The sequence below is a fragment of the Columba livia genome, chromosome 9, assembly GCF_036013475.1.
Source record: "Columba livia isolate bColLiv1 breed racing homer chromosome 9, bColLiv1.pat.W.v2, whole genome shotgun sequence".
NCBI classification, from domain to species: domain Eukaryota; kingdom Metazoa; phylum Chordata; class Aves; order Columbiformes; family Columbidae; genus Columba; species Columba livia.
Window position 1 is genome coordinate 16,057,512 of NC_088610.1, and position 25,346 is coordinate 16,082,857.

General features: G+C 38.9%; 1 protein-coding gene across 1 annotated transcript; it reads right to left on the reverse strand.

The window, feature by feature from the left end:
• Nucleotides 1–3,106: 3,106 nt before the first annotated feature.
• GRK7 (G protein-coupled receptor kinase 7) lies at nucleotides 3,107–25,138 on the reverse strand. Its single transcript, XM_005505893.4, has 4 exons — nucleotides 22,381–25,138; nucleotides 21,174–21,611; nucleotides 8,097–8,368; nucleotides 3,107–4,148 (listed from the first exon to the last, which is right to left on the reverse strand). The coding sequence occupies exons 1-4, from the start codon at nucleotides 23,125–23,127 to the stop codon at nucleotides 3,806–3,808; spliced, it is 1,800 nt and encodes a 599-aa protein (XP_005505950.2). The 5' UTR covers nucleotides 23,128–25,138; the 3' UTR covers nucleotides 3,107–3,805.
• Nucleotides 25,139–25,346: the final 208 nt, after the last annotated feature.

Sequence of the window (25,346 nt, forward strand, 5' to 3'; positions counted from 1 at the left end):
GAAACTTTTCCTTTTATACCCTCTGTCCTGGTCTTGTTAAAAACAAGACCAGTTTCTCTTTGAGTGAATTTTTCTTTCAGCTAGGTTCTTAGTAACTGCACTTTTCTGAAGTTGGATACATGTTTCACTAGACATAGCAATGGAATGCAATGTCGCTGATAAGAATGCACATCCTGTAAGCAAGGAGAGGTGAACTGGTGACTAAAACTGACCAACTAAGAATTCCATCTCATCCACGTCATACATCATATAAAGGTGGGAGATCACAAGGGTCTCGGCCCTCTTCATCTGGGGAGGACCCTGCGAGTTGTCCCTGCAACCTGAGGCCTAGTGACAGACCCTGCATCCTTGAATCCAGTTCCGGTCTGCTGCAGAGTCCGACCCAGGACTCCTGGGTGCCTGCCCCGCAGCTGCTGGAGCCATGTGCAGCCACTGCTGAGTTGCTGGGAATGTCAAGATAGGTTTTGTATATTTTGTATTATTTTCTCTATATTATTAGTAGCATTAGTAAAACATTTTTAATTTTTTCCAACTTGCAAGTTCTCTCTCTGCCCACCTATTGCCTTTCCTTAGGGGGCTGAGGCTGGGGGGGGAAGGGGAGGGGGCTAACAAAGCATCTGCCACAGTTGATTGTCGCCCTGCAATCAAACCGTGACACCCTCCCAGTGCCAGCAGCCTTTCTGCAGTGTTCTCTAGGGCACTTTTAATTACGTTCTCATAAGAACAGATTTCAAGTAATTACAAATCTCACATTTCAGCCTTCTTTAGTTAAAATTATCAAGTTGTTCTAACAGCAGTACTAAGTAAAATAGGGCAGGAATGACAGCACCGTTAGCACAGTCACTGCAGAGCAGGCAGGGCTCTCAGTAACCTTTCACAGATGGCATTTAATGCAATAGAGTTCACAAATTAGTTTGTTATATTAAATTAACTCCTGAATGCATATTATCTGCCTGTAAAAGAGGCAGGCAAGTGAGACGCCACAAAGCTGGCAAAGGAGGACAAAGAGAGACAGCTAGAAGAAGAAAATAGCAGTTTCAAATTACCTAATTTTCTTTTGCCACAAGAACTTCAGTATCCCACAACCACTTCAGTATCCCACAACCACAAGGTTATTTTCCTCCCACAGCTTTATCCTTCATTTTCTATCATAAACATCAAATGACCTGGCAAATACATTTGACTCGGGCCCTAATCTTGCACACTTGCACATATGTTTAAGTTTACTCACAAGTAGCAGCATTGGCTGCAATCAGACAGTTCATCAAATGCACAAATCTTTTAGGATCACTGGCTTTGTCTTTTTTAAGATGAAGCAGGATTTTAAAATAACTTTGTTCCCAAAAGTTTAACAAGGAACTTTATAGCGGCAGAAGAAAAAGAACCAAGCATTTCACCAATTCCTTTAAAGAAGTTGAAATTAATTTTTAAAAGACTTACTGAAAATGCTAACAGAAATACAGAAATAATCTTTCCTCTGTTTTGCCTCTTCATAGTGCAAAACCAAATTGTCCATGTTCTGAAATAGAGAATTTTAGAAAATTAAAATTAATACTTTCAAGCTATCACATTTTTCTCTGTCACACACTGTGCCAAATTGTGCATTATCAGACTACTGATGTGCTGCTTTGAATGATTCATGGAACACTTAGCATTACAGTATCTCCCTCATCCACATCCTGCTGGGTTTTATAGACACTGTAACATTTCTAAAACTAAATAACCTAATGTTATGCACTTGTGATGTCCTGATTTCATAGACCTCAGTATTGCAATACATTTTGAAAAATCCAGACTTGAAATACCGGATATAATAAGGGATATAAGATACTAACAAGACATTAAATTCTGGTTCTCTCTGTACAGAACCTCTTTCCATATAGGAACATGTATTGATACATACTGAAAAATTAGTTATGCACTAGATCATCTCCAGTCATTTCAGAGTACTGCTTCACGGCTCTGGAGGATTTGTGAAACGGCATTTGTATGCATTTGAGATGTATCAATCCAGGACAAAAGTCTGATGCCACTAGCACTAATAGGTCCTTGCTGTATTAAGGGGGAGGGGGATTTTTTGGTTCGCCCTTTTATTTTTTTTAATGTATATAATAAAGTTTTATGTGAGAGGTTTTTACAGATGGGAGCAATGAGAAATAAAATGACTGGATGTCAGCAGTAGAAGCGCTCTCCGAAAACGCTGATGGAACCACATGGACTCTCTTTCCTCTCAACCTCCTCTGCTTTTCACAGTCTTTCAGGATCATCCTTCTCATTTAAAATCCCAAATCAGAATTCAGTTGATATTGTTTTAAATTATTTGACAGAAAGTCTCTCCTCAAAAGGCAGACAATTATATGCTTATGATTCATGAACAGAATTATCCACTAATCCTCAGTAACACTGTTCTTCATGATTTACACTTGAAAATTAAGTATATAAAGCACTGGAAAAGCAAATCTAAAAGGAAAAAAAGAAACAATTTTTTTTCTACTTGGAACAATGTATTAACAATGTATTACTTATCTGTGACTAAATTACTTAAAGTATTTAAATCTAAAGAGTTTCTGATTACTGCAACGTCTGGGATGAGCTATTAGATCATAAGTAAACACTATGTTATGTATTGCGCGTGACAGACCCGACTATAGAAAACATATCAATTGGTTTTCCTCTTTTAAAAAAGATGTGCGAGTTCAACTCCAGTGTCAATATAAAAGAAGCCTTTGAGTTCAGTAGGGGGTTTGCTCTATGAAGAATAGGAAATAGGATATCAGCAGCCTCCAGGGCTCTGAGGAACGGAGCAGTTTCAACTTCTGCTTTAGTCAATGGAAATTATGGCTGGAGAGATGACAGTAAACAGCACGCAGAAATCAGTTGTAAAAGTTGTTCCAAACAACTACCACCTGTTTTCTTACCAGAGGAAATCCGTAGGATACAGCTCAAGAGTATTAAACTCCAGCAGTAGCAAGTATTCACAGAAATGTTTCCAAAAATACCAGGAAACCTGATAAAAGTTTAAAACTGATTGTCAAAAAGAACATGTATTTACTTATAATTAGATTTTTCTTTTATATGGTATTATCACTTAAAAGAATACACTTAATAATAATAAATAGATGCTTTATTCAATTAAATTGGTGCAACCATATTCACTCTGTTAAAATCAACTTTGAAAAGAGTTTGATCCCATCGGTCCTATTTCCTAGTGATATGTAGAACCTTCTTTTACATTTTATGACAATTTGAACATATTACAATCAAACCACCAAAAAACTAACAAGTTAAGAAAACAACAGACAGACTGGCTAACCAATAACGCTCTGAGTTTGACACGGTATATATGAGCTCCACTGTCTAACTGAGAATATTACTTGAAAATTAAAAAAATCTTTCCTGAAAACTGTAGAACAAAGAGAAAATGTAAGTAGCAATAACAAGAAAATTGAAAGAAAACCAACAAATGATTGTATTCAAAATGGTGGTCAGTCATTTTCAAAAGCTGTTGCCTCTTCACTCTGTTATTGCTTTTTATCTCTCAGAATTTCTATCATTCCAAATTTCTTTGAGAAATATGGTTCTTCATCTTGATAAATCTCCAATAATCTCTTGGATAAATCTCCAATCTCTTTGCTAGAGCAAAGGAAAATAATATAGTCTATACAGCTGGTGGTCCTACATAGCCTGTCAATGTCATGTTAGACTGTTCGGTTGTTCTTGAACAGATGCACTGAGTTTCTGAAACAGTGTCAGAATATGGAAAGTTCTGAGGTGGTTTCTACTCCTTTTGTTAATGATGTGATATTTACAACAACAAACAAACTCCTGACTTAGCTTCACCTCCATTTGCGTATCCCCCGGAATCTACTCTGTTAGGATCATTCAGTTCTTCAAACAGTCCCGTTTCAATAATCTCTTCCTGCCAGGCTATAGGGACAGCACCTGTCGCAAACTTTTTGAAGAACTTCTTATCTTTGTCATCAAACTCAATTCCTCGTATTTCAGAGAAGTCAGCAATGTCTGCAACATCTTTGGCATAGACAACTGATGGATCTGGCACAAAAGGAGGGTCAATAAGGTTTGCCTCTAGCCTGTGGAAATTTATTGTTTTGAAGAAACTATGTTTTCTTGGGTCGTCACCTTCATTTCTGAAAAAAAGCACAGGTTTGTTAATCAGTATGTTGTTTTTCTTTCAGATAGATACAGATGTGCCTGTGGTGTATACACGGAAGTATTTTAAAGTAAGGAGATATATAGGTATAGTGCAACGCAATTCCTTTTTTCATAACCAAAGAACTCTGCATTGCATAATATAAGCAAAGCTCAGAAGCAAAAAACATCCTGATGCCATTATTCATTACTCCACCTGCCAGGGTTAATTAGTCTGGGAAGGTGCTGGGCAAGAGCCGCAGTGCTGCTTCTGGCAGCGCTCTGGTACGCCCCATCCAAAGATACACTTCAACCAGAAACGAAGATGTGGCAGGATGGGGAGGAGATGTGTTGGGTTTACTGTCCAACAATGGAAGTCCAATGGTTGGCTCTATATTAACTAGGATAAGAATATCCATGAATCTCCAAACCGGGGTATGCTGGGTTAACACATCTAGGGACTGACTCTGAGGAACAACAGCCTGACTAGGACACTGGTGACAAATGACATTTATCTTAATTCAAAGCAGTTATGCATTTATATGAAAAATCTCAGTTATGTTGCTCTAATAAACTCCCCGTTTTAGTGAGTCCATTCAAATGAACTACTTTTATAAATTAACAAAGATTTTAAGCAAGAGATTAATAAATTATTACATTAGCAAAGGCATGTGTGCCACTGTTACAAACACAATCCTTTATTAATATTGTTAAAACCCAATAATAAAATCAAGAAATAATTGTAAATACATATTTATACATATGCACTTTTACATATGCACTGGTCTTGAAAACAGTAACGTGAAAAAAACACATTTGTCTGGTTTTTGGCCTCAGAAAATGGCAGTTGCTAACACATTGTTTTTTTCTTTTCCCACCTCCTTATGAAATCATATACTTAGCCAAGTGTAAGTTCTCAAGTATTTCTAGATAACGTTCTACGAACAAAACGTAATGCAAACCTTCAGCAAGTCTTTTTCTCTTGGCAAACGTGCAGAAGCACCACATTACTTCTTCTGTTAGTTCCACTCATGTGACCACAGAAATCCTTCATGTTTCCAGACCTCAGACCACGCGTGCAGAACCGCTCCTCCCGCTCGGCCCTGCCGCCAGGTCCTCACGCGCTGTCCCGCTGTCCTTCCAGCCCGCCCTGCTGCTCCCCAGGCACAGCTGGGATGAAGCTACAGCTGCCCTTTTGAGCACCCTTGTTAGAAAATTGTCATTTTGTGCCACTGCTGCCTGGTTCTGAGCAGGTCAGCACCAGCCACTAACCACTGCACAGCACCGTGACCAGGATGCTACCTCACAGCCTGAAGAATGACAGATGCTCCCATTCAGGCACCCTGCGCAATGAAAAGATGATGTTTTCAACCCAAAGAGCCATATGAACACAATTATGAATGTATAGATTAAGCCAACAGGGATCATGACCTCTGCATATATGTAGTCTTGCAAAATCATCTCCTAACTTAACTAGTTAGTGATAAGCAAATTCCTGAGCAACCCTAGAGCCTGATGTCATTTATTTACATTCACTGTCAGTCTGAAGTAGGTTACAGTTGCTGTTCAAATTAGTGTCCTGGGACACTAGTAGTGCCAACAATCCTACTGGGCAGATGCACTCACAGCAATTTCACTTTACTTTGCTTTTTCCTTCTGTAACATAGACCAAAAAGCACTATGAGCTGGTGAAGGTTCCAGAATGGATTGCTCCAGTGTTTCTCCTACTGATACGTTTTCTGACACCACCAAAACCATAAAAAGTTTAGAATCATAAAGCTACAGGAACGCCATCTACTGGAACCAACAGAGGCATCTTCCAACCAGCAGGAGATGACCTTGAGCTCTTCCTGCGTGAACTGCACGTTTACATAACTTAAGTAGAGCAAATGAACCCATTTAAACTCTTGTCAATTTTGTATTCCTTCATCAAAAAACAAACAAACAAACAAACAGGTTTATAGATTTGGGATTTGAGATGCCAATCCCAAAAAGCTTGAGTGGAGAAAAAGGGGTACATCTTTCCTGAGTTCGCCAGTGACACTGAGTCTTCAATAAAAGAGTGGAGTATTTTAAAAGGTCAGGTGTACAAAGTAAAGCTGTCCTTGAGCAGCTTTAACTTATGCAACAGGAACTTATGTAGATAACCCAAGGTCTTGTTGTCCTTCGTAGAATTACAGGGCTAATCTTTACATGAGGATGAGCTGTCCTGAATAGCATCACCCTGTTTAAAAGGTACACGCAGCTTTTTATTCTGCATCATGCACTGGCATGGCATACACCCTATACCTTCCTCCTCTAAGTAAGGCAGATAGGAGTACCTCAAATAGCAGAACATTAAAAATAATGCATGCAATTACCTTTCTGTGTACACTTCTCCCATTGCTGAGAAGTAATGGAACAGTAAGCAGACAGAATGCCTGTAAATGATTCCCTTGGCAAAGGGAATGTGCTTACAGTAAGTGAGTCGTCTGTTACTGGTTTTCCTTCAGGCTTGCTGAGTGAACTGGACCACGTCACTCAGAATGTCTAAATTTCATTTTCCCCTACTCTGAATTTTGTTTACTTCACAAAATGCTATAAGACCAAGTGTCTGCAAAGCATGCTGATTTTTAAGGTAGAACACACTCCACGTGATTTTGTATTAATTTTCCAAATAAGCTTTTTAAACATATTAAAATAATACAGATTTTGTATCAAACATACTCTATGTGCTGTTGAAAATATTTTTTTTCCTGCAGCCTTGCAGAATTATTGTGAAAACTCATCAGGCACAAAGACTACTCGTCTTCATTTACCACTGGAATAATAAGAATGTGCATATTAATGATGTATTATCTTTCACTAAAGGTAATTCTTTCAGACAAATGTGTGACTAACCTATTGCAAAACTATTCCACGTTGTTAGGAAATTTAACTTTAGAAGACTGACTGTGCATTTTCATTAAGACCTCGCATCTATTTCATCTTTAGATTGGAAAAGCACACGATATATATATTTGTATTCACAGGTGACTCAAATCATAGTGTATTCTAAAGACAAGTGCTATCAGTTTCCTATTCATTTTTTTACATTTTTATCATATTTATTTCATTTTGTCTACATTGCAAATGTAGATCGTCAATTTGTCCCATTAGAAATGCACTAAGTGATTTTATATATATATGTATACACACACAGACACATCAGAGGGATCAGACATATTACAAGTTAAATACCACAATGCTCAGCCTTCCAGTTTTTTTCTTCTTGAACAGTTACTCGAAACTGTTAAGTCAGGGGCACATGCATCAGTCTTCACCAACCAACGCAACCTCTGAAGTCCCCCAAAATGTTTCGCTTTATAGAAATTTGTGCCCAATATTCTTTTGCTCCCTTTTCTCCCTGGGTTGAGTTAGAAAGACCAGAACCTGTACAAGATTTTTTTTTTAAGTACTTGAATAAAGCAAAGGGGTTAAGATCTCTTTAGTAAGAAGCCAATGATGCTGCCTCACAAGTTAGATCTCTGCAGGGAAGGATCCACACTGCAGATTTGGAATTTTGCCCACATCATTCCAGCAACTGATATAGCCTAAGATTCTGCATTCAGTCTGCAGTAGCACAGATGCGAGTATCTACTTGAAAATCCTTTCTCTTTAGGAAAGAAAATGCACAAGAAATGGGCTGCTCCTTTCTCCCAGAACTATATAAAGTCTGACTCCATAAAATATTATGCCAAGAAGGGAACTCGAAGTCTGGGGTGAGAATGGACAATCACACTATTGCAACAGATTTCCTTATTTCCATATTACCTTCAAAACCTTCCACCTCTTCTCTAAAAGTAAAAGCGAAAATTCAGTACAATGTAGAAAGTCAAGATCTGACTTCATTTTGTGTAATATGTAAAATAATAATACTGTTTGCAGCTTTAATTTGGCTTCTACTGGGTTTGAGAAGTAAGGCATACCTGCTTCCTAAACGATTCTCTGTTTTCTTGGCCAAAAACAGTCGGCAAATATCTTTCGCTTCCTCTGTAAAGTTGGCATGTTCAAATTTCACCTCATCTTCCAGAGTTCTTCTTTTAACTTCATCCTTCCCGACCTTTTCTTTGAAATCCTTAAACGGTGTTCGTGCAGCAATCATCTCATAAATACTACATCCCATAGCAAACCAGTCCACAGCATAGCTGTAATCCTCTTCCTTCAGGATTTCCGGAGCCATGTAACCATTTGTCCCAGCCTATTGCAAACAGACAGATTTACTATACAATGTCAACAGTGAAATGTATACAATTAAACAGACTAGTCTGTAATTCTTCAAAAACGTTAGTAATACAATTTATATATTTTATATCTAGAAACTCTGTATAATTGTTGTATTTTTTTCTCTAGAAACTCTGAAGTGTAACTCTGTTTTAGCACATAGACTATTTCTGTCTCTAAACATCTCAGCATATGGGAAAACCGTCTTAAATATGCTCTTCAAGGGGGAAATGCCTGTGCAATTTCTGCCTAAAAGTGGTTTCTTTTAAAATTAATGTTTAGCTTACTTTCTTCTTCCATATTATTTTTTCCTGTTGAAGACAGTGCTGTTAGCTTTGTCCTGTAAGCACACCTAGCAATGAATGTGAAAATATTTTTAAAAAGACAAAAAGTCAGACAATCACCCATTCTCTCCCTGTTCAGTGGTTCTAACTGGTCCGACACAGGGGTCTGCTGCCAGTGAGAAAATTCTCATCAAGCGGGTAGCTGAGCTGCCTGAGGAGTTCTTGCCCACATGCACTCCCTGTTGGTTCCTGGTAGGAATTACCATCATCAAGGGCCAAGAAAAACTTGTAAAACCACTTTAAGAAAGTAATCCTATAAAATCATAATTAGTAAGTTACCATGTACTCAGATAAAGGAACGAGTTCTTATTTCCTAACTGAAAAAAGCTCTCTGAATAAAGGTTACAACTATACACAGCACTCATGGCCCCTTCTCCATGAGAAGCGGTGACCGCTCGTTGAGAGGGGACTCTGCCTGTGCCATTCCCAGAGCCCGCCCGGCACGGTCCCCGCGGGACAGACTGCGCCGTGTCCCCAGCGGCCCCCGCTGCCCCTCTCCGGGGAGCCCATTCGCCTGGCAGGGAGCAGAGGAGGTCAGCGTCTCTATATATACGCTTTCTGCTGCAGTTACATGACTGAGCGTGTGAGATTTCCATCGAAACAACACTCCCTCAGCTCACCCAACATTTCCTGCTGCATTTGATGCTGTATCTTAATTTATATATTTACCAGATGCAGCTACAGTGATAACTATGTCAGAAGTTGATTGAACCTCTCTTATATATTTTTGAAATACTGGGACTGAACCAGGTGTATCATCGTTTAAAATGAAAAATCAGGTTTGTGCAAAATCCCACTAGAGGTTATTCGAGATGGTCCTCATTACTTCTACAGAACGCAAGTAGTGACAGAGACTGACTCCAAAGCAAAACAGTTAGAAAAAGGTCATTAAAGAGCTCATTTAGGCAAATTATATTTGTAAAAAACACAACAGATAAATTTTATTTTATTTTATGGGGGTTTGTGTAACTCTTCTAATTTTTGCAACTTCAGGCACAGTATTTCCAAGTCAGGTCTCCCTATAAACTTTATGTTGTGCCACTACACATGAGCATATACTCTACTGAAAACACTGTGTGCAAGAGGAGATATCTTAGCATCGATTACAACATAAGCCTCATGGGCAGAAAATTAAATCCAGTTTGTTTTCCCTCTTCATATTTGTTTTGACTTTTAGGGATCTAGAGCAAAATCTTCCATTTGTTTGAAAACCAGAAATGAGATGAGAAGAACAAAAGTATGATTCAGGTTCAAAGCAAAAGAAACTCTTGTTTCCCTCATTAAACCCACTACAGTCCAGAGGAGCCAGGCAGGTATTGCAGCAGCTGACATCATTCCACAGGTAATTTGTACCGTTCGTATTGAATTTCTCTAAATGAAAGTTAATATTAAGAGATTCATAAAAATACGATACTGTCAGGGTATGATTACTGCTTCAGAAAGGGGGACAAGTATTCAAACACGGACCACAGAACCCACATGGGTCTGGTCTCAGAAAATCATGAAACCTGTAAGGGAGAGAAGGGGTTGAAAGCAGTAGAGAAATTTTGGTACAAAAAGGATGCACACAGAGCTCATTGGGGGTTAGTGAACACAAACGCTAAATTGGCTTTTGGAATATTTTTTGTCTTTTTTTTTTTTTTCTCTTCTGGGAAGCAATAAACATTCTCATTTTTAGTGAGATGAAGCTGCAGCGCTAATGCCTTGAAGAACTGATGAGTCATATAATCATCCCAGTGTACCCTGACAACACAGTATGGTCCTTCTGGTAAGACATTACTTTGCTGCAATTTGGCATCATCATCTGGGAACGGGATAAATCTGACACGGAGAAGTCAGAATTCGGCGATCATAAATATGTCTCAAGGCAGCTCCTTTCAGGTTGCTTCTCTTCCACCTGTGTTCTTTCTTCCCTGTTTTTTCAAAAGAAACAGTTGCCAAGTAACTTCAGTCTCTCCCATGTGCATTTTCCATACAGCTTTCAGTACGCCACACCACACAGAACATCATCGTGCTTTGACACAGGACTTGTGTTGCTCAACAACAGAAAAAGCAAGACTATAACTGCTGCCCAAAAGACTACAAGACCACAATTTAATAGAAAATAGAGAGGGACCAACAGCTTCCCTTCAGTCTGAACAGAAAGACTGTGGATGGGGTTAGTGTCAAAAAGAATTAAACTTCAAAATTCAAAGTTAGTAGCACTGACATCTTTTGAGCTTTTATTGAGCTGATCCAGCTCCATCTGAGAGAACTTTAGAAAGATATATTGTTCCTCGGACATGTCAAACCATTGCAATCCAGAATTTTAAGAGAACTGTTTTTCTCATAGAATTTCATCAAAACTTGAACCTAATCTTAAAACAAAACCCTTCCAATCCTGAAGCTTTCCTACAATTCATAAGGAAGGAACAGGCTGACAAACATATATAAATATAAACCTAATCTCACAACCCCTGAGACTCAGAACTCACCTGAACATGACCACTGCATAGCAGAAACACATTTCACAAATAGTCAGCAGTGATGTTTAAGGAGAAAGAAACACAAGCTGGGGGAAGAAACACACAAATCTCTGCAATCTTTCTCAAAACAGGAATTTGAAGGAAAGAGATTAAATTTTAGCCTTCTCCATCTCTACATATGTGGAGCTTTGGCAAAATAATTCGGGAAAGAAGATGATAAAGCCATAAGCATTTGTTGTACTAGTGAACACACAAAAAAGGAATTATTCAGCATAACATCTTTCAAATGGAGATTTAATTCTGTCTTTGGGGAGTACACAGCATTAGACAGAAGATAAAACCTAACACCCCTGCACTAATCATTATGGAGAACAAGAGGTCAAAAACTCAGATTCCTCCTTTTTCAACTCTAAGTATGGATTACTGGTATGTCTATTGCACAAAAAAATAATTAGGTTTGTATGATTTTGTACTTGTTTGCACTCTATACAATCCTTAAGTAAATTCAGAAGTTGTGTATTAACTGGAAAACACTTTCTTACTAGATCTTATTTTACATGGATAAATTTCACTCTGTTAACGGAAAGACGCAAATTTAAAAATCCACACCCAGAAAGCTGAATTCCTTGTTGTAAACCCTGCACTACTAGGACATGCTTTGCTTTTCCACTGAGACCGAGCACATTATTTTCTTCTTTCCTGTAGGATTCCTGGTAAGACCAGTAACCACCTGAACAGTTGAGTTGACTACCCAGGTGATCTTATAGAGACACATAAACACATGGAATTACCCCTTCACTGATCTGGAAGTGTCTAATGGGACACAATAAAAAATATACCACAAAAGAGCCAAAGAGTGTTATACTATCCCAACCTTCTTACAGAAGGCAGAAATGGTAAGTGCCATGGCAGAGACACACAGTTTTCTGACGTGTAGTCAGTGCAACACTACCTAGTTTTTGCTTGGTTGCCATCTAATACTGTCTTTTGTGATGATGAGCAGGATGCCTTACTTGCATATGCTGTTTGAAATATAGCCATTACATTTCAGCCAATTAAATTTTAATTGACTTGCTCTTGAAAAGGGTTCAAAGATTTATTTGCCTCTCTATTTGAGAACAACCCAAAACACAATTTTTTATTAATCCTCTAAAAGATGTAGTGACCAAATGTTGTATTTGGATACATTAGTGAAGAAGTTCTTTTAAGTGGAATTGTTGCTTTGAGTGTGGTTTGACAGGGCATAGTAGCAATGACTCATCTGAAAGTATACAAATATTTGTTTCGTGAAATGTGATCCTGCATAAATTTTTAAGAGATCACATAATTATAATATTTTAATTATAGAAGATGTGGTCCTGAGAAGCACTAAGTGCACTCAGCTCGCAGCAAAGCCAGCAGGTACCCGTCAGACCACAGCTCCGAGCAGAGCGATGCCCACAGCGTAACTGCGCTCACACCCTGCTCAGACTGCGGTTCTGAGAAGGGCAAGTCTCTTGGACACACCGTTATCCCGGCTACCGGCAGGTGCAGGGGAGAAACGAACAGAACTCACAGGAGTTTGCATCAGCACAGACAGACAAATGAGGAGAAACGGGATTTAGATCTCTCTACCTTTTCCCACAGATCTTTGCAAAACAAACTCAATTGATATCACAAACCAAACAGTAAAGCAAATCAGAATGACTATCTTTTGTTTGCCATGGCACAAGAACTGTTGAACAGAGGAAAAACAACAAGCTGAGTTTAGCTCTATCAGCTGTTTCCTGGGGCTCGGTCCTTCCTTCCTCCAAGGGGTGCCACTGCCTGCTTTGTTCTCCCGTCCAGCTGCTCCTCCGCTCCTTCAGCAATGGCCTCACCGGACCCTGCAGGAATGCAGAACAGACCGCAGCAAAGCCCGCTCTGCGCACCAGCTAACGGGCCCGACATGCAGAGAACAACAACCGATCTGTCTCTGTCACTCACTTCACAACGCTCATTTTTCTCCAAAGAGCCACTGCGAAGAGGATGGAGTGTAATTTCAATGATTCACGCAGAACTGTCGCTCCTCCACACTTTCTCACCACATGTTCGTACAGTAACAAGAAGCCAGTTGATCAAGTGAACAAACAGCTATCTTTTAGAAGAAGATAAAAATCAAATCTCATTAGGACAAAAGGCACCCTTGAAAAGTCTCACAGAATAAAGATCTGGGTAGATTGCTAATGCTTGGCAAAGGGAATGACCTTATGATGGGAAAACCCATCATAAATTGATGGGTTACTGACTCAGAAGAACACACGGAAGACTTCTCAGAGTACCGGGAAAAGATAATGAGAAAGACTATATAGGAGCCTAGGAACTACTGAAACCCACATGCTTACATAAAATTCAAGACCAAAGTTTTTTACATTTTCACAGATACATAATTTTAACAAGGAAAGCCGTCTGCCTTAAAAAAACCCACCCAGATAAAAGCACAAAAGAGACAAAACAAATTTCCACTATATTAAAAAAAAATTACTTCTGTGTTCTGATTCACTAACTGGAGCAGTAAAAAATTCCACAATAGGTTTTTACTTTTTACACTTGGACATCAGTAGTCATTAAAATCTCTGACTATTTCCCATCTATAATGTGGGAATAATACTATTTCAGAGATGTTTACGGTTTTATTATTTAATGACCACAGAATATTCCATGAGCAATATTAACAAGGGAGAAAATTCTCCTTCTACTTAGCTCTGTACCTATGTTATGAAGCTCTTTATAATGAATGCAAACACAGCATCACAGCAGAACGCATAAGCAGCTTTCTAAAAAGAGGCCATCGGAGAGGAATTCTGAGTTCAGTGCCAAAGGCACATATGGCCAGTTTATGGTCTGTAAATTGGCAAAAAAAATTGATACACAGGGAAGACTAAGAACCTGGTATTGATACTTCTCTAACACTTTACAAACTCCGACCATTTGCAGTTGAAGGACTTCCAGATACATAAATGGTTTCTCTCAACAAAGTTCTCTTGAATCAACTGCCCATTTCCCCCTTTGAACCCAGATGAAGTTTTAGACACTACAAGAACTTTTGCAAAAGAGTCCTGCAGCTTTCCTACACACTGTGTTAAGAACCACCCCCATGTATTTCGAACCCACCACCCACCAGCTTTCTACCAGCTCTAGAAACTTGGTAAGGAATCTTATTTTCTTAGGCTTTATTGTACATGCTATAGCATTAATTAACGGCCAGATTAAACTGAATGAAGAACACAGTTAAAAGTCATGCAAAGAGATCTGATGCTACCTCTTGATGGGCTCCAATGTGTCTTCCCAGACAGAAAAACGTGTCTCATGGGTGGCATGCCCCGTGTAGGAAAATCAGTTCATGGGTCACAGTGCACTCGTAATTGCAGATGACTACAGTATCCTTTCTGCCATGGCCAAAACTGCAGGAGGCAGAAGGATCCCACAGAATCATTTCTGGCCCCTTCACTCTCATGATCATGGCATTCATAGTGGATAAGGCTGCATTCTGCAGAGCATCCGTCATGATGATGAACTTTGTAACAATTATATCAAAGTTTTTAAAAACAAAGTTCTGCTAGTAAAACATAGTTAATTTTATACGTTATACCTAAAAATGCATAGTGGTTTTGAAACTAAAATAGAGGCAAGTCACTATAATGCTGAACAAATGAAGGGCTGTCATTTTTCAAAGTGTAAAGGAAGAATAATTATTTTCAGAATCTTATCCAATAAGGATGCCGTGTGATAATGACCAAAGGTCAACTGGAGAATAGCTTGCCGAGTTATTTTTTATTTCACAAGTCTTCTCAACTGCCTTGAAATTAAGCTGCAAGTTTCAGGAACATCTAAATAGATTTCCTTCTGTTTTCCTAAGAAACAGAATCTTATAATAAACAAACACAGAGGAGGGCAAAAGGACATTTTGGGTAAGATTTTAACCAAAACATGTTTTTCCTATAAAAATATTATGATGTCCTTCAAATATATAAAACATAGCACGGGAAACCTGTGAAGAAGCCTGAAGCCTCTGAAGATATGAATGTACTTTTATAAATACTACAAAATATGTTTGTCTTATTTTCCACAGTTATTATGTCAATATTTAAGCTCTCTGGCTCACGTGCATCTGCACACGAGTACTTCATAATTTACAAGCAACAGTTCCTTCACACAAAAGCCATGTCCAGTAAAGGCGGAAAGTTCTTCCCAAAATAAACAGCAAATATGCACTGACTTCTGGAAAAATTGAATTAAGCTCTCTGTATTTTGGTATGAGGGTACTGAACAGAAGAACACGCTCACTTTTCTCACAACCATTCTCAGGAAATTAAGTAGCATTAGTCATTTGGATAAGGGCAGGAGCATTTGACTCCCATACAATGAGCGAATTTTGAGTTGTACGAGAAAAAGTTGCAGAGACGTCATGAAAAAGGATGCCAGGTCAGACTGTTCAAGAGGAGGAACTGGGAACAGTTTCTGTCATACGCAAAAAGAACTAATTCCATAATCAATCAAGTGAATACATAACTAGACAAAACATTTTGCTTATGTGAAAGCCATCTTGGTCATCTCTCAGTTTCTCCTTGTTGCCTATTACAATTATATAAGACAAAGTGAATATCAACATTTCAAATGGCATAATTTTCAGATGCAGTCTAGCTTATGCATGGTATGGTCAACACATCAGAACAGATGCTACAGGCACATTTGTACAAATAGTCATAATGATATTTCCTCAAGTCCTGAATAATTATATTATCAGAGGCAAAGACCCGATTTCTGTTCCCAGGGATGTCAGTAAGAACTCAGCCTAAGTGTGAATATACACATTTCTAGGTAGATGACGCAGATACGTGTATGTATCACAGGAAGTTCCCATATAATCCATGTTTGTTTCATGAAGGAAAAATACACTGTAAGTAGCTTTCAATTACCTTCTACTTCTTTTATTTCCAAGAGTGTTATTGTTCAAACTTGTGTGTGTGTGATTTCTCCATTCTAAAGCCAGCTAGCACTTCAGAAATACAAATCAGCACACCTTAGTTAAATTTAAGTTTTCTAAACTCTGTAATTATTACTCTACCGATTACTTACAAGTGCCTATATATGTGCAAAAATAACATTTGCATGGAAAAACAGATGTTTCTACTTGCTGCTTTAGCAACTGAAAAGAAGGAGAAAACTGAGGCTGGGTATCCAGCTCTTTCTAGAGCTTTGTTAGGAGCATTGTTTCTGTAAGCAGGTTATTTTTATTTATTATAGTTACAGGCAATTGGTATAGAGCGCACAAATATTCCTCAAAAGAAGTATACGTAATGCCATTACTTAAATTCTTCAATTACGTAAGTATTAAGTCATCAGGTGCACAGTGCTTTTGCTGCGACATACACATATTACCTTATAAGAAGACCACATTAAAGTCACCCATCCAAAATTAAAAAAACCCTTCCACCCACAAATAAAATAATCTTTGGTTGGTAAACAGTACATAAGCATCAGCATTTCATAGAAAACTTCACTGAATACTTGGAAAATGTCTAAAACAGGAACTCGTTAACCAGCCTGCCACTTGTGCCATGTGATAACCTAATCACCTAACAGGATTTACAAAAGGGATTTATGGATCCTCCAGCCAATGTATGGGTGATGCGCATTTATTTAAGTGTAATAGGCTAGGAATTTTTTTGATGCTTTAAAGCAGAACAATTTTATCTTTAATGGTCTATACACTCCTGAGAGGTGTACAAAGCTTTCAGAATGAATCAAAATACTGTATTTTTTTGCAATCTCTAATGAAATCAATACACAGATAAATCCATATATTATACACTAGTCAACCCTACTGTTAAGGAATAGACTGCCTTAGCTTATTGAATTATTTGGTATAGTGCTTCTTACAGAACTTGTTTAGAACTGCTTATATAGAATTTGCTTAGCATAAGTAAGTTTGCTTGACGTAACTTCTGCAAGCTGGGAACCTTTGAAGTTTCTGCTTTGTTAAAGTAAAAAAGGCCTCAGAATCTTCAAGCTCAAAGATAAGGGGAGCTGCATCCCTGGAGATGGTAAAGGAACAGAACAGCACCTAACAGAAGACGAAACAGAGGAATGTTTTGGTTTGCTAAGAACTTATTTTTCTCCAGCTGCAGGTGCAAAACAGCAACTAAAGGTCAGGACTTTGCCTGACAGCCCGCCTGATGAAAATGAAGAGATCCAACAAAGAACAGGGAGACCCCAGGCTCTAATTTTGCAGCTGGCCCTGAGTGACACACAGGAGGCGGGAGCCTGGATTGTGGGGGTGTCATTGTCCAAGGGCACCAGCTCGAGCTGCTCTGTGCTGCTACTTGCAAATACATTATTTAAAAATCTCTGGAATCCCTGCCTGGGTCTCCGCTACAGGAAGCCCAGGGTAAAAAAACTTCCTTAACACTGTATAAGGAATGATGAAAGTCATCATAGGATGTTTCAACTTCATAATATATAGCAAAAAAGAAAGAGACACAGAAAAAAAAAAAAGGCAGAAAACTGCTTTGTTTCACTGTCTATGACGTAGTAAGAGACATTTTCATACCGGCATAGTTACAGTCAAACACATGAACATTTTGTCAGTAGGTGTGTATGGTCAGATGTTGGCTCTGCATTGTTTACTTGGCTCCTCCTGATACACAGAAGGCATGGAACAGATTTCTCTTTTATTTTGCTTATTTACAAGGAAGATCCACTTAACAGCTGAAGAACTAGAGAGATCATGAAAAGATTAGCACTCAGGAAGAAAAACCTAAATTGCTGAGAGAGATTTTTGGACAGTTGTTGAAAAATCTTTAACTATTTTACTTTAGCATCTATTTAGGTCACATCTGCAGAAAACAATTTGGAGGAGAGCGCTGTGTTTTTAAAAAGGCACCAATCTCATCTTCATTTAAAAGTATGAGACTAAAACAGGATCTCCACACTCAGAATTAATACAATCACATAATAAAAGTAGCTTTGCTGAATACAGGGGTAGCTGGCATTGTAGAAATCTGTTCAGTGTAAGGAAACTCAAGAAATTCAACAGATATTTCTCAGAAGAAAAACAAGAAATCAATGAAAGATCAAACAACCCAAGCTCACAAGCCTTCATGAGACAGCAGAAAAAGAAAAGAAGTCACCTTTTTTTAATATATCGTCTTACAGTAAGACCACAATATAAGCAATTAAAAAATTATTTCTACCTTACATTTAACAAACAAGCTATCTTAATTCTTCAGAATATGTTAAGAATGGCTAAGTAAAATTTATTAGTTAATTACTTTCAGGCAGTACAGTAACTTATGCATAAGATTAAAGCAAAAGTAGGCATTACTCTCATAGCGCAAGAGAACAGTATTTTAAGTGTGATACTGAGGAACCAGGTCATAAAAGAGGGTTACAAGGTTACAAGTCTCTAAAACCAGAACTGTTGGAGATACCAAGTTCAATACAGCAGAATATGCATCGAAACAGAAGAATTCATTGCAAATGGATAAATAAACTGAAATTGAAAGGTTTTATGCTATAGATCAGCAGAATTTTCCCTGTAATTAGTGACTGAAAATTGTGAGCCCTAAATCATCAGTTCGGACCACCGTCCAAAATCTAGGGACAGCTCTACGGTGCCAGGTTCTTCACTGATACAACACTGACTTGGCCTGGATGATACACATTCCGCTTCAGCTTATCAAATTGCCCTTACAAAAATGTGTCCACAAAATGGTGCAACTGTCAAATTCAATTTAATAAATCTGTCTTGGGGCCACACATCTTCTAAGGTGAAAAAACACCAGACCTATACAAATATCTTCTCTCAAGATTTTTTCCAAGTGATAACAGTTTGGTAGCCATACTCAAAAAGCATGCTATGATATACATTTTCTGCCAATTTTAAGTCACAATATAATTGTGACTAGGAAACAAAGAATAATTTAGCAGCACAAGTTTTATTGTATTACATAGGTACATGGTAAAGCTTAATGCAACAAATTTTGTAAAGGTGTTTTTAGGTCTTCATGTGTATGACATCACTATAAGTAATAGTAATATCTAGCTCTCGTATATTTTTTGGCAGCAAGTTTCAAATTACTCCAACAGGGTCAGTTTATAGAAATGTAAAATAATACTGGGAATTATTATTCATTTAACTCACTCAAAGTTATGACACATAAAATTAAAAACAAAACCAAACCTTTTTCTTCCTTCTCCTATTTCAGTTTCCTGTATGAATAGAACTGGCTTTAACAGAAACTCCTTGTAACACATTACAATCATGTAGTATGTTGTTCACTGCAGCTTTTGCTCTATTAAAGGCACCCATATAATGGTGAATAGTGCTACTAAAAACATCGGAAAAAACCCAGAAAAAGAATTATAACAACTTGATTACTTTGTCATAGAAAGTGAGGAGGAACACACAAGTAGCCTTGTCCACTGCTACTTTGAGATTCTACCCTAATCCAAACAGAAGTGATAGAAGTGGCTAGACTTGATTCCTAAATCCACTCTTTTTTGTTTGGTTGGTGGTTGGTTGGGGGTTGGTTGGTTGGTTTTGTTTGGTCAGTTTTTTGTTTTGTTGTTTTTTGGGAGGGTGTTTTACTGTTGTTGTTGTTCTGCCAAATCCCACAATATTTACAAGTATTAAAAACTGCCCTTGGACAAAATGATTTTTTTTTTCTGCTCATAATAACTGCACCCACCTGTAACTTGCAAAACACAGTAAATTTTATAACTTTGAGTTCACTGATCAAAATGCCATCTTCACAAACAAAATATGCCTATTTCACATTTGTTCTATTTAAATACCTACCTCAGCTTTTAAAGAAACTGTATTTTCATATCTGAAACATAATGTAGTCTCATTTTAAAATTATTTCCTATCTAAAATCACATGAGTTTCCATATTTTCTTTCACTGAGAATTAAAGACACTCATAATACATATGGGTTAAATTTCCAGGAAAAAAATTTATCCTTCAAACTACAAATTATTGTATTAAGTAACAACATCAAAAGACGTATACTTCAAGCACAATGCAAAAAGGTCACTAGCAGGTCCTCTCTCTTCTACTGAATTTCTGCTGAGTAACTTGAAACACTTGGGGAGTTTAACATAAGGCAGTTAAAACAGTTCACAACGTGGCTTACATTTCTTCATATTTTTGTTGTATTTCCGACACATTCACTCGTTATATAGATCTTTAAGCTCCAGACACCATGGGAGAAATACACTTTTGTCATGGTTAAGCTATATGAATACATCTTTCTTGTGCAAACCTCATGACATTATTACAAATCTGGGTTGGTTTGGGATGAGCACAGGCACAGCCACAGTGCTGCACAGTCTAACTCACACGGCAAAAACCAGTTGGTCATCCGCCTCTTTTTTCCTATACATACATACGAGCACGTACACTTGCAAAACTCAAAGTCTGCTAACTTTTCCAGGAATTAATTTGTGGGGGCAGGAATGCTGGCAATGGTTTATTGTGCAGCACCATGAACACCTCCAATACAATCAGTAGCGTCACTTAAGAGTAAGCTGGAATAAACTGCATTCTTCTGGGAGCAGAAATTGAATACGGAAGGAGTCACAATCTTCTTTGATTGCTGCTCATTCTACCAACAATCCATTGGTTAAATCCCTGACTATGCACTATTGCTCAAGGCACAGCGCATCTGTGTTAGTCTCTCTAAAACTATTGATTCAAGAGTTTATCTTAAGAGAAACAACACGTCAACTTGATTCTACTGTTTCTGTGTAAGAGAAGTTGTTATACTACATTTAGTGTCTAGAGAGTTAATTAACCAAATCTTCTTACCACCTGTCTCTTAGAATGGAATGACCACATAAGGTCTTTAGCAAAGAACAAATCCCGGGGAATTAAGTCCTGGATTCATAATGTATTAGAAATAGAACAGCTTCCCTTCCCACTGCCCATGTTCAATGAATTTGTACTCACCCTCTGAGTGATGCTTTTTCCCTCTTTGACTTGCACTGCCAAACCAAGATCTGACAGTCTGCAATTACCGTTATCATCCAGGAGGACGTTTTCTGGTTTCATGTCCCGGTACACAATCTTGATGGAATGGAGATGCAGAATCCCACAGGTGATCTGAGCTGAGTAATAGATGACCCTTTTCATTTCCAAACCCTTTTCTCCCACATTGTAGATGTGATACTTCAGATCCCCTCCATTCATGAGGCTCATGACAAGACACAGGTGGCTTTTGCTCTCATAGGCATAAGCTAGTGTGACTATGAAAGGGCTGTTGACCTTCTCCAGGATCTCTTTCTCCAGTAGTGCCATCTTTTCTCCACCTTTCTTTTTCAATCTTTTCTTATCCAGTTTCTTGCAGGCATACATCTTGCCAGTATTTTTCACCTGGATGGCACAAACCTAGAGAAGCAAGATGTACAAGGAAAGGTAATGAAGGAATTTTACATATACAGACTCGAATATCAAATACCAATAGCCAGGAACTGAGGAATCACAGATGCCTATTAGTAGCTGGTAATGCTAACTTGTGTGGCAGAGCACATTAGCAGAGGAAATATGCAAAAAAACAAGCATCCAAGCTATTATCTTCTGGCCCAGTATATGGTAGACCTCATGCAAAGTTCTTGAGTACAACAGTAGACACGTATTAGCAAAATAAATGAACAAGAACCCATTCTCTGACCTTGACAATAAGCAATATATACAGCTTGCATTAGTATAGCTAAGCTCTCTTCCATCTCAAGGAAAGGCAGCCTCATTCATATAGTGATTTGGGAATAGATCCTGATCTGTGCTATTCCTTAAACTGCATCTAGGAATGATCTGGAGTGTGCGAGCTAGCAGAGGCTAATACAGTGCCAAGGAACAGATTAGTAATAAACTAACGGACAGTCATGCAAGCTTTTATAAGCCTGCTTTTTTACTAGCATAGATAAAGAATATAAAATTTTGAAGAGTAATTCTCCACTAACAGGTGTCTGGAGCCTGTACCGCAAGCAAGACAGGTAACAAACCCAGCCTAATTTCTGGGAAATGGAAACTCTGAAGGAGCAAGTTTTGCAAAACCTTAGACAATTTCTTAATCCATTGCCAACTTCCTCTTTGCTAACCCACCTGCTCATACTGAAAGGGGAGGGATGACCAACATCTCTAAAAGTACAGCTCTTACCTCTCCGAAGCCACCTTTGCCCAGCACTCGGAATTCATAGAAGTACTTCTCAGTTACCGGCTGCTTCTCAAAAACTTTCCATTGGATGAATTTGTCAAAGAGAGGGCTGGTCTGGAAGTCCTGGAAGGGCTTGTCTCTAAGGAAGGCTTTGGTTTCCTCCTTGGCCAGCTGTATGATATTCTCATAGTCTTTTGCAGTAGCTGCCTGGCATTTGCTGGCCAAGTCAGAGCTCATGAAAGCCAGATAGTTTTTAGAGCCTGTCTTAAGAAAATCTGTGACCATATTCTCCATGATACTGGTCTTGGCATTGTCCTCTGCCAACTCCCAGTTTGACACCTCATCCAGGAAGCCCTTAGCTACCAAATATTCTGGCACTGTTTCTAAGAAGTCTCTGAAGAATTTCTTGCCAATGGGCTGCTGCTCACAGATGCTGTCATAATCAGCAACAACCGACTGCCTAACCTCTCCACACTGATCAATCTTCGGCAGTGAGAGGCTCTTACGTCTCTTTTGCATCTCCTTGGTGTCTCCCTCTCCACTCTTCCTCGCCTGCAGATAGGCCGTGTTGGCAATCAGGTTGTCGAGTCCCCCCATGTCACACATCCTGGCAAGCTCTTGGGGTGGCAGAGCCCAGCTGAGACAAAATGAGTAACTGGCCCAAGTGCTGTGCTGCAGGCGCCCTGCACTTCTTGCTAGTGGTGTGTGAGGGCTTCTGAAAAACACCAGAGAGACTAACTGCTTTTGCATTAAATACCTCTCAAGGATTTTCACTAAGTACCTTTGGGTATATGCACCATTTGTGGAAAGTGACTGGTAAGAGGTTTCTCTGTAAGGAGCTTTGAGTTTGCTATGTATAGCTGAGGGATGACATCCTAGGCAAACCTTCTCATGGCAGCACCAAACGCACGCAGATCAGCTGGCGTTTTTCAGAATGGGCCCTGATAACCTTTAAATGCACCAAGATCCCCCCTACATGCACTGTCCCTGGCTGCTGAGAGCACGCAGATTCTGTCTGCAGTACACGCACACGCCGAGCTGACTCCATAGGACAGCCTCATATCTCCCTTGCTCAACACAGAGAACACCAATGTAGCAACAATTACATAAGCTGGGATCTGATTTTAAAAAAAGCTTTTATCACAATCTGCCACCCCTGAAACAGAAGTTGACATAGATGAACATGAGTCATTGAGCTTTAAATTATCACACAATTCAGTGCTTCGAGCATCTACTTTCAAAACTCAAGTAATACTCAACATCATTGACTCTGAGCTCCACAGACATGTCAGGAAAACCTTGATGCCTCATGTGGCTCTGTCTGAGCAGATTACATGCAGAGGCTAAGACCTGCTGCTGGTCTAAAAATAATGATCCCTATATATGAAACAACATATAGTTCTGACTTAATCTCCTACACACAGATAAAGGAAAAACAGTTTGACTGATCAGCCAAATTTTGCATATGTTATTGTGGCCTCAGTTGATTCTCCCTGCTGAGCTTTATGACAGGAAGTGGCAGGATGAGACCATGGCAACAGCGTATGGCTGAGATGGCATCAACAAAGGGACAAAGCTGATTATAATCAAGTGAAGGCAAATTCCACCCGACTTCACTCACTGGCTGCATACCAGGATGTCTGTGCCTAATTTTTTTCCCAAAATAAAAATCACGTGTGGCACTTTCTAGGCTAAGCCCCCTTCTGCTGTGGGGTCATGTGATTTGGCTGCTAAAACCTGAAATATAAGGAAGGTATTATGGGAAGAGGAAAACCAGTTCCATGATTCTTCCAGTAGCAATGGGGTTAAGCTGTACTCCTGAGGTCAAGGTCAAGTTTCCTTTCTTTTTTCGCTCCTGGAGCACGCTGAAGGGCTGAATCACAAACACTAAACATTACGAGTAACAACAGGCATTTCTCAGGCTCCCTACAGTAAGTGCTAAACCCTTCTTGGCTGTTTTTGTCACTCTACTACAATGCAGTATTTTGTTTTTACATGCTTAATCCTGCCTGCATTGATTCCATTTGACATATAACTCATGGTTATCCTCCACAAAGTTACATTAGAGGGGTGAAGCCTTTTTCTAGCTGTGATTGAGAGGTCCATCCATCCCAACTGCCACGTGTGCATGAGAACGCGGTGTACTCTGAAGCGCAGTATTTGGAAGCCTGGCTGGTACGGCAGTGGCTAACTCTCAGGTGAATGCAGGCACGGGGCAGGAGAAGGTTACACAAAGGGCTCAATAGCGCAGCCAGAGTGAGCAAAACGAAAAAAGTCAAAGGAAGAAATGCGGAATTCTGCTGGTGGCTTTCCTAAAACGGTGCCCGTGGCAACATTCCTATAAAATCCTTGGTACAGAAAAGCAAGAAAGGATGTAGTAAAAGCTTCAATTTCAGGTCCTAAAATTCAGCAGGGTCCTTTTTACATTTAGCAAGAATGCCACCACAGCTCAGGCTTAGAGTAGCAGTATGAATAGCTGGTAGTTGGGGACCTACGGGTGAGCTCACACCAGCTAATGATATATTCATGTCTAAGCAAATCAAGAAAATACCTAATTTTTATGGCTTCCACATAAGAAAGACACATTCACCGCTCCAAAAAAATCATTCTGCTCTGTTAATTAGAATCTTTCCTGAGATCTACAGAACATAAACTTTCTTTAAAAGAACATAACTTCAGAAAAAGCAAAATATGGCAATATGATGTTTGGACACATATTCATTGCTCCAGTCACCTTCAAGAGAAGACTCTAGCTACATCTGCTGAATTATCCAAGTCTGCCCAACATTTATTGAACAGTGGGAAAAAAGTAGATCAGCATTCACGTGTTAATTGAAGATGGCTATTTAAGTTAGTATCACCTGCTGGTAAAACAGTATGTTTGGGTGAGAAGCAAAACTGTTTTTTGTGCATGTACAAGAGGTGAACAAACTCAGGACTAAAAACAGGTTCTCACTAAGAACCATGCT

Coding starts and splice junctions, on each gene's coding strand:
- GRK7 (XM_005505893.4), bottom strand. CDS start 23,127: ATGCAAAAGCAGTTAGTCTCTCTGGTGTTTTTCAGAAGCCCTCACACA. Junction 8,369..21,173: donor GAAAAAGCATCACTCAGAGG/GTGAGTACAAAT, acceptor TGTTTGCAATAG/GCTGGGACAAATGGTTACAT. Junction 4,149..8,096: donor GAGAATCGTTTAGGAAGCAG/GTATGCCTTACT, acceptor GCTTTTTTTCAG/AAATGAAGGTGACGACCCAA.